Source organism: Cinclus cinclus, chromosome 9, assembly GCF_963662255.1.
Source record: "Cinclus cinclus chromosome 9, bCinCin1.1, whole genome shotgun sequence".
Lineage (NCBI taxonomy): Eukaryota > Metazoa > Chordata > Aves > Passeriformes > Cinclidae > Cinclus > Cinclus cinclus.
Genome location: NC_085054.1, coordinates 10,358,582 through 10,372,705, shown reverse-complemented (window position 1 = coordinate 10,372,705; position 14,124 = coordinate 10,358,582). Strand labels below are relative to the sequence as shown.

The window sequence follows — 14,124 nt, the reverse complement described above, 5'->3', positions numbered from 1 at the left end:
GAAATACATAATTTACCATTTTTAAAGAGCAAGCTTTGAAGGAAATAATAGATGAAAAAAAAAAAGCAGGATTAAAATCAATAGTTTAATCAAGGGTTCCTGCTTACTGATTTCAGTCATGATTTAATCATGGTTATATAGGGTATTTAAATGAAATCTCCATACTGTGAAAATAAAATTCAGTTCAGTAACCACATCCCCACACCTCCCTGATTCCCAGGACAAACAGAGTTGGTGGCAAAATAAAGCTCAATGCTGTAATCACAGGTTCATTTATTTGAGAAATGATACAAATGGTTTTGTTTATGATATTTGTAACTGGATCAATTCCCAGACCACACAGAAGTTCTGTTACTTTACAGCTGTAAATCTACTCCACAGCTGGAAGTGTGTTTGTGGATTTTGTCATTAAATACACTTGACAACAGAAGCCACTTGAATAGTAAAAATGTTGAGATATATATCAATATAAATATAAATATTTTTATATTTATATAAATATTATTGGGGAAAGATATATACCAGCCCCACTTCTTACAAGAGAGATTGAAATTATGGATGTTTTTGCTTAACATACGAACAAGCCCATAAAAATATTTTAAACAGAATGAGAATTGAGAACTTTGATTTATGGCAATAAGCCAATTATCAAACTCATTCTGCCCCTAGCAAGAACAGATTTTGGGATTTGCTTGTTCATAGTTTTTGGGGTTTTATTCCTAGAAATAAAAACTTAGGTATTAACCAACACGGGAGTAGCTCTACTAGGTACCTCCAGCCAAGTACATTTTTCTTATGACTTTACATGCAATTGTGTAAGAAAGAGGTCAAAAAAACAGGCCTACCTAAAAGCAGGAAGATCAGCACTGCAGCTTGTGCTCAGACTAGTGAGCAATACTTCATCATCTGTGCTCTGGTACACACACAGGAAATCACATTTGACTCAAGTCCTAACAACTCTGCTGCTGCAGCACTGACCAGGCAACCACCTGCTGCCAGCTACTCCTTGGACTTGTGTCTGTCCAGATTCCCAGAAAGTATATTTCTCAGAACCCACCAAATGCCACAGTTTCCAGCTACATTAGCAGAAGAAATGTTTTTCTATTATATATACACACAAACATTTACATGTAAATAATAGAGTGACATTACAGGCAATTCTGGCTTAGCATTTTCTCTACACTTTGTTTAAAATAAGATATGCAATAACAGGAATATTCCACACGCCAGTAAAATGTTTCCACTTGCCCCTTTTATTCTTCCATAGGCTTAATTCATGTAGTGTGCAGGAACTGTATTAAATTAAGTCCTGGGACATTCCAAATTACTGTCAATAAGTTACCTTCCTGTCATAGGAGCCAATTTAACCATCTTAGATTGCTCCAGATAATTTACAATTTTTAACTATTAACCATTAACAAGTCTCCTACTTTAATATGAAATATCTTTGTTATTAATCCAAGTAGTCAAACCCTCTAACAGTGACCTTCCTAAATCTGTAACTGCAACAGCTTGGTGGTTAGATTGGCAATTTCAAATCCAGGGTGGTAATTCCCCCCCAGTTCCTTTCCCTGGTGCTGTGAAGTCCTGTTGGAAGACTAAATCACAGACAATTGCCTTCTGCCCCTCGTTGCAGAGCTCCTGCCAGGGTCCACTGCTGAGACACGTGGTGTTCACAGCCTTACTGGAAAAAATTTGGATTACAGATTTAATTCCTTCCTACTCTCAAATACCACTTCCTCTTGAGGGTGAGGATACAGCAGCATCAGCATTTCAAAGTGACAACTGCTCAGGCTGGGTCAGAGTTACATGCTGTGGCAACAGATCCAGCCAGTGAGAACCAGTATTTTCAGTTCACTGCAAAATTCAAGCACAGTCTCTTAACTACACTTGAGCTTTAAAACACTAATGGCCCATATTAAGCATTTAATACTAGAGCCTTTCAAGAGCTTTGCATGGAATTACCTAAAATAGATTGCTGATAATTTCCCTTTTGGGAAAATGTACTCCAAGACACAAAACTGCAAAAGATAGAAAACAAATTGGACATTGCTGCCTCCAGCCAATGAAGCAACCCTGACAGTAGAGAACTTTTTGGAAAGTTAGTTCACACTGAGAAAACTATGAAAACAGAAGGGTATTAAATACAAGTTAAGGACAGATAAATCAGTTAGTCTGGATGGTTTTCAACTTGATTAGGGGGAGTTATATACCACCTCTTGTATAAAGAGTACCACGGGATTCTTTAAAGATTATTTCAGGCTGTGAGTTGTGCTTCTGATCCACAACCAGGCATTTGCAGTAAACCGAGGAGGGTGTTAATTTAGCACACCCTACTGAATTACTGAATGAGTCCAACCCTACTCTGACTGGGGAAAAAAAATAAATTAACCTGACCATCCAGGTAAAGAAGTACTTAAATCCAATGATTCTTCTGCCAGAATTCCTCCTTCATGAAAATAATTTTTAATGTTATGGGTGCTATTAACCTTGTTCTGGAACATACTGCTAGGAAAAAAAAAATGGAAGCTATCATCGAAAATGTGATGGGTTTCCAGAGTGTAGCCCCACTGTAGAAGAGGAAAAAGGAGCAAAGCAGAGGAGCATTTTCTTCCTGCCCACTCCCCCCACCTCTTGCTCCTTTTTAAGGTTGCCCATCTCCTTACCCTTTGCCCTGTCACAAACCCCCAGCCACTACTCTTTAAACCTTATGTTTCACACTCCCGAGCCTCATACTAAGTTGTTTCTGCTCAAAAAGCTCTAAGTTTGTATCAACTTCCATTAAAATGTCTCAACAGTGAAGAGGATCAACAGTGAACAGGGTCAACTCAAGTTCTACCAAAGGTACATTGCTAAAGACAATATCTACAGTCAGCCAGTGGCTACTTGAGCTTTGGTGAATGTTCCATGAGCAAAATAACTCCTCTCCCTTTTAAATTAGCAAATATATAAAAATTCTAAATACTACCTCTGAATCTACACTGCTGGGCAGAGATATAGGCAGCTTGTAGCCCTCATGGTCAAATCAGCCCTCCACAAAGTGCCAAAGTGCAAAAGCCAAGTGTGTTACTTAGTGCAGCCTGCACCCTTCCACTCCCCCCAAACACACAAACAGACACACACAGAGACACACAGAGACACACAGACACACAGACAGACACAGAGACAGACACACAGACAGACACACAGACAGACACACAGACACACACACAGACACACAGAGACAGAGACACACACACACAGAGACACACACACACACAGAGACACACACACAGAGACACACACACACAGAGACACACACACAGACACACACAGACACACACACACACACACACACAGACACACACAGACACACACACACACAGACACACACACACACAGACACACACACACACAGACACACACACACACAGACACACAGACAGACACAGAGACAGACACACAGAGACAGAGACACAGACACACACAGAGACACACACACACACAGACACACACACACACAGACACACACACACACAGACACACACACACACAGACACACACACACACACACTCTGTCTGCTAGCTCTGACCCTACTCATATTCTCAGGCTTCAGTGGAAGCAAACCCTGTGAAAGATTTGTAACTCTGCCCACCTCCTGCCACTGAGAGAGGACACAGCCAGAGCTCACATGGCACAGAGGTTTGCACTGTAGAGCATTCTTCCCTCAAAAGCAGGACAGTTAAATTAACAACTCTGCAAAATTTCAGATCAGATTTTTATTTTTTTCAAGACACTGCCAATGGTGTTCACAGGCTCCAGAGCATGTCTGCTTTTCAGTATTTTTTTTTTCTATTTAAGGGAAACTATCCGATTCCTAAAACAGAAATTCTTTTTTCTTCCCTCTCTACCAATAACCACCTACATGTTCATAAATATAAGAAATTAACCTTATTACTAGAGACTTGCTTTTAGAGAAGGTAGGGAGAGGGAATGTTTTCCAGCCATGAATTAAAAAGAATCCCTAAAAAGAACAGAAGTTCATTGTGCAAGTAAGAGCTTAGCAACTCAAGTCTCTCAAGACCACTCCTCCTTCACTTCTGCCTTAAAAGCTGCAGAAAATGGAAAGCATAATCCCTGGTGTTTCACTATACTTGCAGGTCTAAAATATTTGCCCTCTGAATACGCCAACACTGCAAATAACTGGGTAAGAAGCTAATCACTCTCTGGGTTTCCTGATAATTTATAGATACCCAAAGCACCTCACTGGTACAGCCATACAGCAATACAAATTGGTCTGTCTGTAAATGTTTTCATCTACTTGACAGCAGAGAGATGAAAAAGAATATTGATAGCATAACTGGGCAGTTATGTAAATGGGACAACTGAAATGATTCCAAATAATCTCTAAGTCTTTCCTATCCCCACAATAAAATTCATTAATCCTCTCTTTCGTACACAACCTTTGGCAGGCACACAATTTTTTTTGCAGCTGTCACTAAAGGAGTCAAAAAAGGAGAAGAAAATAAATTTTGAAAGTTTGCACTCATTCTGTGTAATTGTTTTTTTCTGATTACAAACAGCTGGAAAAAGGACATTAACAATTTTTGAAGCTATTTGTTTATGCATAAATCTGCTATTTGTTTCTAACATACTGGTTGTAATTTTCTAATTATTTCTGACTTCTTATTTTTTGCTAGCATAAAAAAAAATTGTAACATTTAACTTTACTCCATAGCAATAATTAGGAATTTACAACCACTCATAGATATTCTGTCAACACAAACTGGATGCAAGCAAGTTTTAAAGTGAGTGGTAAAAAGTTTTTTAAGAAAAAAACATTAAAAAGCTATCATACACATAAAAGGCTATCAAAGTTTTGTATGAAAAATAGTTTTATACAAGAACTAGACTGCATAATTAAGCAATTCAAATCTTAGTTATAAACTGATTTTAATTAAAGGTAATCTGACTCATTTCAACTAAGTAAAACTTTTAGTTAGACAGCACATTTGTATCCATTTTCTAAAATACTCATCTCTTCCCCACAGTGGCTGATCAAACTTGCCAGTGAAAAACATTTTGAGTAGGGAACTTGTAATACAGCTATGGCTTATTTTTGTCATAGGCTGACTGCTGAAGTGTGAAAGAAAGTCATTAAAAACTTCTCACTGTGATTCTGCATTATGAGGAAAAAATAGAAAGAAAACACTTAATGAAGGGTACACTTAGCCTGAAGACATATTCATATTCTGCTTTTCATTTTACACTATTTCAGTAAGCAATTAAAAGACAGCAATTAGTCACAGAAACACTATTCATACTGGTCTTACTGGAAGATTATACAGTTCAGCACTGATTTTATGTTAATACTATGAAAATAATAAGGAAGATCAAGATAATACAGCTAAATAAATAGAAGGATCTCTTACCTTAATCTTAAGACAAGATTCACCGCACATGGAACTTCACTGTATTCCTCACTAACAGCAGGCTGAGACTATTAGAGAAAAAAGCAAAAAGTCTTGTAAAGGATGCCAAAGGAAAAAAAATATTACAGAAACCTTTCCATGCTAACAGTTTGAAGTTAGAACAGAATATTTAACACATTCTCTAACTCTCAGAAACCCTTTAAACTCTTTCAGTACACAGCCTATAATATAGCTGATACCAGTAAAATTCCAATATTTCAATTGCAGAGAAACAAGTAATAAACCAGGCCTTCATTAAAACACTGAGTGTAGGAGCTTATAATCTACTCTGCAACAAAGTAACAGTCACCTCTTAAATAATAAGCACACAGTGAGAATTCCAAACTGCTACTCACATTTACTTTTGTGTAAAAGTTTTGGTTGTTAGGAAGTCTTACATCTACCCATATGCAGCATATCAAAACAGGTATCATAGCTCAGAGGATGTCTTGCACAGAAAAATCAGGAACACTGATATCTTTCACATTATCACTTCTCCCTCACACTGTGATATCCTCCCAGCTCTCAACTAAAATCTGCATGAAGTTTCAAGCAAAAGTGTATCCTATATACAGAATGCACCAGGCTCCTCTACCCTACTATGATTTCATACCCATATGGTCACCAGTCACAGAAGAGCCTGTTCAAAGCTTACAAAGGGTTCAGAAGCTCTCCTATCATTTGCATCACAAATTGCATATGACAGGTGTTTTTAACAGTTTTCTATATCAAAGCTGCCTTAAAAAAAGTTACACAAGATGCATATTTTATTATCTGTGTATTTTCAGCAAACATTGAATTTTGGGAAAATTATTTTTCACAATCACTAAAATGAGAGCAGGGATTTTTCTGCTTCAATTAAATTCCTTCCATTCATATAAGCTACTATTATTTCTGCATCTTCAACAGACATGTTATGCCAGTATATAGGAATGTGTATCCCAAAGACCCAAGAGGCATACACCAACAGTAACAAGATGCACTAGTTTTAGTTCCAAATAATCTTCTAGAGCATTTTGGGAAACAAAGATCAATAGAAGACTTCAAGCCAAGGTTTTTTTCTCTTTCATAAACTAAGCAACTTTTTTTATTATGAGTTACCTGTATAAATTGGGTCACAAGCAGTAGAACTCTCAACATTTAAGACAAAGACTGTGTGGTGAAAGCCCTTTTTTTGAACCCAGCTTACATAAAGTATCTTAGATGCTGAAGAGTTTTCTAGATTAGGCCTGCAATGGAGACACTGAGGTCACCAAGAAGCTAGTGGGACTAAACCTGGCAGGAAGCTGCTAGGCTTTTAGAAGATTTCTCTGACACCAAAGAAAGTCAGAGAATCTAAAATTGCAGGTGAAGTGGCAAGGGTCACCCACCCAAGGAACAGACATATTTTAAAACCATTTAGTCTTTAAGCCATTATCCTATTGAACAATTGATTACAGCAGCAATGCTTCCCACACTTAGCACAGGGCCATGAAATTCTATATATTATTTTATTCTTCTTAATTAATCTCATATGTTTCAGTACTGAACTATTTTACTGTGTTTGGAAGGAAATATTTTAATTATAAGCTTCATGTCATGATATAGATCCTAAGAAGAAAAAATTATTTGGAGATGTTCTAGCTACTCCAACGCAGCCTTCATTACCCTTACAGACAACAGTTGGTGTGATGTAGTTACAAAGATTCATTAAAAACAGCCAAATCACCTATCTTCATGAGTTCTCCTGGGCACAAACATAACGTGACTTTTAAATTCCTATCCATCTTATCCACTGTGTGCTGAAGTTCATTGTTACAGGCACAATAGCATACAGCTCTATCCTCACAAGCACTTGTCATACAAGGCTGCAGAACAATACTCCCACCTCAATTCACATTTTTAACAGTGACATGAAAAAGAAATCCATTTACCCAAATGCTTGGATGAAAAAAAATTTGATAAAGACATTTTTACCTCTGCATTCTCCTCCTCTTTCAGTCTTCGTGACTGGAAAACAAATGCAGTGAGATATGAGCTATGCAGCTTTATGCAACAAAGATCCAGAAATACTAACAATTAACATAAAAGACAATGTCTTTCAGAATATAAATGTCTTGGCACAAAGAGAAGATACCTTTTCCTGAGAAATAGCAGCTTTGCCTTCCTCACTCTTCTCATCCATTTCGTCATCACTCCATTCCCAGTCCCCATCTTCTGTTTTATGGAGGTGACCACTGGAACCTGGTACTCGTCTGACCTACCAAAAATTTTTTTACCATTACACAGACATCTTCAGTCTTTATTGTTGTTCTGGTTAATCAGCAATTATTTGCAAATTTTATTCTATGCGCTCTCATTAATTTGCTGCAGGAGCCACTAACGGATTCTAATACCTGACCTCCTTAAGCCAGTGGTGTTTTGAAGTCTTGCATTGTATGAGCAGTGATCAACTTGGTTCAACATTCTGTTGGTTGGTGGCAGTGATGGAAAATACAAAATAGGGGAAAAAAATAAATATAAAAATCTGACTAAAAAATTATGGTGTTTTTTAACATAAAGAAACTTTTTAAAAAAGACTAAACTGGTATTAGCCCTGCTCTAAACCCCTGTGGTTTGCTGCACACCATAATGTGCAGAGAGATGCAGCATGCAACAAATTCCAGCTGCTTCTAAATCCCATCAGGTACCACACCAGCAAGATGCATGAGATGAAAATAGTATGGACCACTTCAAGTCTGAGATCATGAGCTTCCAAGGAAACTGATGCAGGCATTAATACAATTTTTCCAAAGCAGATTTTCATAGAGAGCTAGGCACTTATGCTATTTCTGTGCTGGGCTTAGGCCAAACATAATTTGGAGCTGGCTGGATTAACACAAGAGCATGAGTGATAGGAGCCTTTTTCCAAAACATTGTCCATACACAAACAGGTATCTTGATGTCTGTCTGTGTCTTCACCACTCTTCTTTCCTTCACTTCCCAAACACCCACCTGCTCCCTCTCCCTTCCCTTTTGCACATGTAAGACTAAACCAGAGAAGAGAGTGACTTTTTCAGACCTCACCACAGTTCTGCACTTCCTTCAGTCCTTATGATACTGCTCCCTTACATTTCTTCCCTGTACAACTGGAGTGCCCTATTCAGTTGCTCCATATTTTGTTCTCATTTGTAACTGAGAAGAGGGGAAGCCTATATAGGACACTGAGGGATTAGCCTACTCCATCTCTAGATGGACAAATTCTGAGCAATTTTCTCCATTTCCCATACCAAGCTCCTTTTGGACCAATTTTAGCCTAGCTACCTCCAAGCTTGGTAGAAGCATCTTGTGTTCGTTCGGGAGGACCAGGCAGACCAAAGCAAGAGGACCAAAGCAAGCAGTAGCACAGCAATTCTTTACTCAGCTGCAATCAGACCAGGCACAATCAGTGGGCTCCTACTGTCTACATTGTCAGGGATCAGCACAGACACAAGGTAATCCAGAAGGCAATTTGTCTGCTGCTTGTGGATGCAATTTATTATCCTTTGAGGGGACTAAGGTAGGCTTTTGTTTAACAGCACAGACATCTTCCAAATGGCTCTGCACAAACCTAGCAGAGGACACCATCCACAACTGAAACCATCTTTTCCAGCACAATAGGATATATTGGGTTACAGACACATCCAAACATTGCATCGTGCACTAATCAGTATCTCTTCTGCTTCCATTTCCAGTTGTTTTTAAGACTTATTCTAAACAGAATGATTTTAATGGGGCTTAATGATGCTTGCATCATTTGCAGAGAGGAGCGCATTTCGAGTTTTTAAATAGACTGCCTTTTAATAAAAAATAAACAAATGGCTCAAGGAAAAGAAACTTAATACAAAGCAAAATATCATGTTAAATTAAATTATTTTCTTGAGAAGTTTCTGAAAGCAACAAAACAAGTTTACTGGTACTCTGTTTCAATCAGACTAATTCCCACCAGCACACATGTTCACAGGAAAGAAATTACAATTACAGCTAGAGCAAAGTCCCCAACCTATGCAACTTTCAAAAATGTGAAGCTGCTGTCTAGAATATTTTTTAAATTGGTGTGTATGCTTAACACTTGCAATATTTGGTGAACTAATTTGCATAATTTTTAGACTAACAAGCCTGGTTTTGATCACTCAGTTCTGGTTAAAGCCACAAAGAATCAGCCACATATGGAGGGCATGTACCCTGCCCAGGTGAAGGAAAGAGCACGAGTGGCACACCACATCTGCAAATAAACTGTCTCTTTGTTCATTGTAAACATCTCGGTCTAGTATCAGATATTGGATGGAAATATACATAATTCATGTAACATATTAAATTTCTGTTCTGACTATCATTTGAGATACTACTAGCAGACTGATACCACAGACAGCATGCTTGTGTTTCAGTTCAATAATAACAGCATTAAGGCATTAAGAATATTCTATGTATTTCTCCTGATACCCTGCTACAGGTCTTCCATTTTACAGAGAGAAATAAAGCAGCAAAAAAATAAAGCTATTTATAAACAAGGGCACAAAGCAAATCCAGGACAGAGCATGGAACCCAAACAAACTTCTTGTGTATCTACAAAAATAAGAAGTTGGTTTACATTTTACATTGTATGCAGTAGCCATACAAATGTAATTTCCCCATCAGCTTCAGTCAAAACTACACATCGATCATTCCTTATGGTAGAATTGTAGCTGTCAAGGAAGTATTTCAGAGGGAAAGGAAAACAAAGTAAAACATGCTAAATTCTAATTTGGATTTTACTGATTAAAAATCTAAATGATCCTTCCAAAATAGGAACTAAACTGAATAATAACTTTAACTAATAAAGAAAACAATGAAAATTCAGTTTTACAAGACAAATTAATGCCTATTAGAAAATATATTTCACAGAAGTCAGAAGACACCAGAGAATAAAAAATTACTTTGAATGGCTGGCAGGTAAACTATGGCCAACACAAAAACAGCTTGGAACATTGTAATGTACAACCAAAAGCTGTTTCTAGGAGGAAAAGCCTAATAAAGCACTGTCAACATTACCAGAGCTGTGGAAGAAAGACATTATGAACATCAGTTAAAGCAGAGAATGCTTGGACAAATCAGTGAGTGAAAAAGCCACGACCATCACAGAATATTAAGCATTATATTAGTAGTGGTAGTAGTATTGCTGTATATGTTATTCCTGGTCAAAGCTTATTGCAGAATACAATACATTAAAAGATTTAATTATAAACTAAACTGCTGACAAAACTATTTGTCTCCACCCTTTTAAAGTAGGATACAAATAATCTAACATTTCCTGCCAATAACGCCATGTGCTAGCTTTCCAGGAGGATGTGTGTAACAGTTGAACAGGGCAACTGTAAATCCCACCCAATGAAGGTCAGGCTAACCAGTCTGACAGAGAGAGAACTCCATCAGCAGAATTCAGAAGCTGCCACATTTCCCAAGGCTTGAAGAAAAGAAGACTACAGCATGGAGAAGCGAAACACGTGCTTGCTATATGTAGATGTTAGAGACTGGGGAAAGGAGAATCTATTATTCATTACTGATTCTTTAGCTGCTGCAACCTCTTTACAAGCTTATTTTTGTAAAGTGACAGTGAAGAGAATGAATGCTTTCTGAGCACTAAAAATTTTCTACTTCCTTATTCACAACTGCTCAAAACAGCAAAGAACTGGGCCTACTTACAAATTAATTAATTTCAGTGTCTAAATTTAATAAATAAATAAATAGTATACACTGTAGGATACCAATCCATACACATAAAGCATTACTGCATTTCATACATGGTACAGCACATGATCTTAGACTACAAATCCATTCTTCCAGTAAAAGCAGTATTATGCATCTACTGTATTCTTCCTCCTTCTGCAGGAAGATGACTGAACTAGTACCACTGACTTTCCCACTATCTGAAATATTTAAGGTGTTTCTTTTGAAACTTTGACAACTGAATATGTGCAATGGAGTCCTGGTTAGATTTAAACCAACATTTTTAAACTTTTTCTACAGAAAGAGTATGGTGACCTGTAAGCATGGGAAGTAAGATGCATTTCTGTAAGTAAAACTGATGGCACTAATAAGCACTAGTATTGAGTATCATGGAAGGCGCCTTGCCACCCTCCATACACAGGTAACAGAGAGCCCAAATTTAATTTGCTCCTTAATTCCTGGACAGTAGAAAATGTGTAGATTCCATGCATTTAAAGCACATCTGCAGAAGACTTTGTGGAACCCTGACAATGCTTCCTTTTAATTTCTAACTAGAGAATAGTCAGCGCTGTTATTCGCTTTTTGCATTCATGTACCTCCACAGAGGGCAAGCTATACTTTTTATTTTTAGTTTTTAAACATATATTCTTCCAGAAATACTGCAGCTGGAGATAAAATTGTCTTTTATTTTACCACTGATGCCTTTCAGCTACATACATTAGTACAGTAGTGAAGATACAATCCTACGTGCCTCAAAGAGCAGTAATGCCAAGGTGGTTATTTAAAAACCTCACCTTTTTATTTTCTGCAGTCTGTCCTCATTAAAGCCTAAGTTTGACTTTCAGGCAGAAAAAAAGAAAGACCAGTCAATTGATGCTCTATACCTTCTCCTCATGTTGGTTCTTACGGGAGACTGGACTCCCACTGTTACACATATCCCAGAAGATCTTATAGAAAAAAATATCCTCTTGAAAGTGAGAATATTGTCTTGGTAATTGATAAGGACAGGGTTTTTGCATAGCCAGTGCTCCCCTCCTTTTTTTTTTTTTTTTTTTTTAATCAAGTGTTTCAAGAGCTGCACTTCTCATACAACTACATGAGAAGTATATACAAAACCAATTCCTATGCCAGTTCCATGCTAGTTATTTTATGGAAAGAACAATGATGAGGAAGAGGACATTGCTCAATAGTTTTAGTTTTAGCACCACACTTCACTCTGTGTATTTTTCTCTCACAAGAAATCCCCAGACCAGATCCTTCCATGCACAGCTTAACCTTATAGAGCAAGCAGATTTTATAATTTTTACACCTTTCACCATCTTACAAACCTTTCCTGAAAATTTCCTAAGGAAAAAAAAAGCAAATTTCAATCTCCACTCCTTTATTTCAATGCAACAAAGAAAATCAGCCTGTCATTGTGTATTCAATTATGGCACAAGCATTTTGCTTAAAACAATTACAGCTTTAATCACAGCTTAGCTCCTGAGGTTACTGGCATGAAGTCACTTTCTGCAATATATATTAAAGCAAAAGAACACTTCTTTTTGCCTAAGAACACCTACACTGTAATCACATTTTTGAAAACCCTAGGGTCCAAGACAGGACATGAATTCCCACATGCCATCCTTTGTTGAAGAGTTGAAGCACTACCTCAGAAGGCTGGACCCCATCCAACCCAGTCTCACAGATCACAGGAACATCCTAGACCCTTTACTGCTGACTATTCTTAAACTCCTCCAAATTCATTATATTGTGAAGTCTTATTTTTATTCTGATGGAAGCCACAAAACTTCTGCAAAACTGAATGTGTTTTATGCAATTCAAATCTTTGGTTTTTATCACCAAAATTTATGCAGGCTATTGTTATTAATGGGATGTACCACTACGATTGTAAAAAATCCACTCTGGCAATCTGCTTTGTAGAACTCAAAAGATGTTAAGATAGCACAGTAATTTGGTGTTAGTGTCCCCTCCTCTTAAACCATTCTGAATTCTGAAAATATCATCAGGGAAAAAACCCTTAATCTTTGTTTGTTTTTCTCCTGCTTGGAAAAAAAAGTAAGAATTTGCAGTGTTTCATGCTCATATGCAGAAACTATTGGAATACTCCCTAGAGGAATCAATTACACTGGAAGCTTAAAGTCAAGAAATATAAAATCATTATATCTTTCTTCATGAAAAAATAATACAGGAGACCAGGAATTCTGCATTGAACAGGACCTCTTCAGCTTTCTACTGGTTCTGGAAGAGCATCCTTTTTAAGGGATAACACAGTAGAAGTCAACAAAAAGCAGATCTATGTTAAAAAAAAAAAAAAAGAAAAAGACAATCTGCTTTAAATATTTATGGTACTGGTTTGTTTTTATATACCAAAGAGTATCATGGTTACATGATGACAAGTGTGGCACCCAAGGGCATGGGCATCAATTGAGAAGACTGCCACGAAATCTTAGCTATGCTCCCAGTTTGGAAATGGAATACAGTGCAGCTATCAGTGAGAGGAAAACAAAGCCATTATTAGCTGAAGAGAGATGGGCTGAGGGAGCACATTGCTGCACTTCTGGAGGAAATGATGAGAAAAGTACCAGTGAATCCATGTGCCAAGTCCTCACCCACTCTGGGGGACTCCTTGTCCAACACGCTCCCCCTTCCCACTCTTCACCAATTTTTCTACTGCTGGGATAATGCTGCTCAGAGACAGCAAAATGTAGGGGCTCAGAGTAGGACACTATTTTGTTAGCAAAACAACTTGTTTACAAGTGCAAGTATTCCCTGAACTCCTAATTCTGCTTTCCTTAAACACAAGGTTTTACCTAAATATTGCAACAGAATTATTATCTCTGCTTTCAACCTGAGTACAAAATTGGAATCTGATTTTGCTTTGAGAAATTTCAGTTTTACTAAAATTCCAGTCACATGGGAAATGTGCAAATTCAGTAACTCAGTATGATTTTTGATTTTCAGACATTA

The 14,124-nt window shown here is 37.4% G+C and overlaps 1 protein-coding gene across 1 annotated transcript in view; it reads right to left on the bottom strand.

Annotated features, from left to right (window-relative positions):
* STK39 (serine/threonine kinase 39) overlaps positions 1 to 14,124 on the bottom strand; it is an 82,321-nt gene that overhangs the window by 28,829 nt on the left and 39,368 nt on the right. The window contains exons 11-13 of the mRNA XM_062498201.1: positions 7,568 to 7,690; positions 7,408 to 7,440; positions 5,413 to 5,480 (exon numbers count right to left, since the gene is read on the bottom strand). Coding sequence (XP_062354185.1) covers positions 5,413 to 5,480; positions 7,408 to 7,440; positions 7,568 to 7,690 — 224 coding nt within the window. The remainder of the gene's footprint in view (positions 1 to 5,412; positions 5,481 to 7,407; positions 7,441 to 7,567; positions 7,691 to 14,124) is intronic.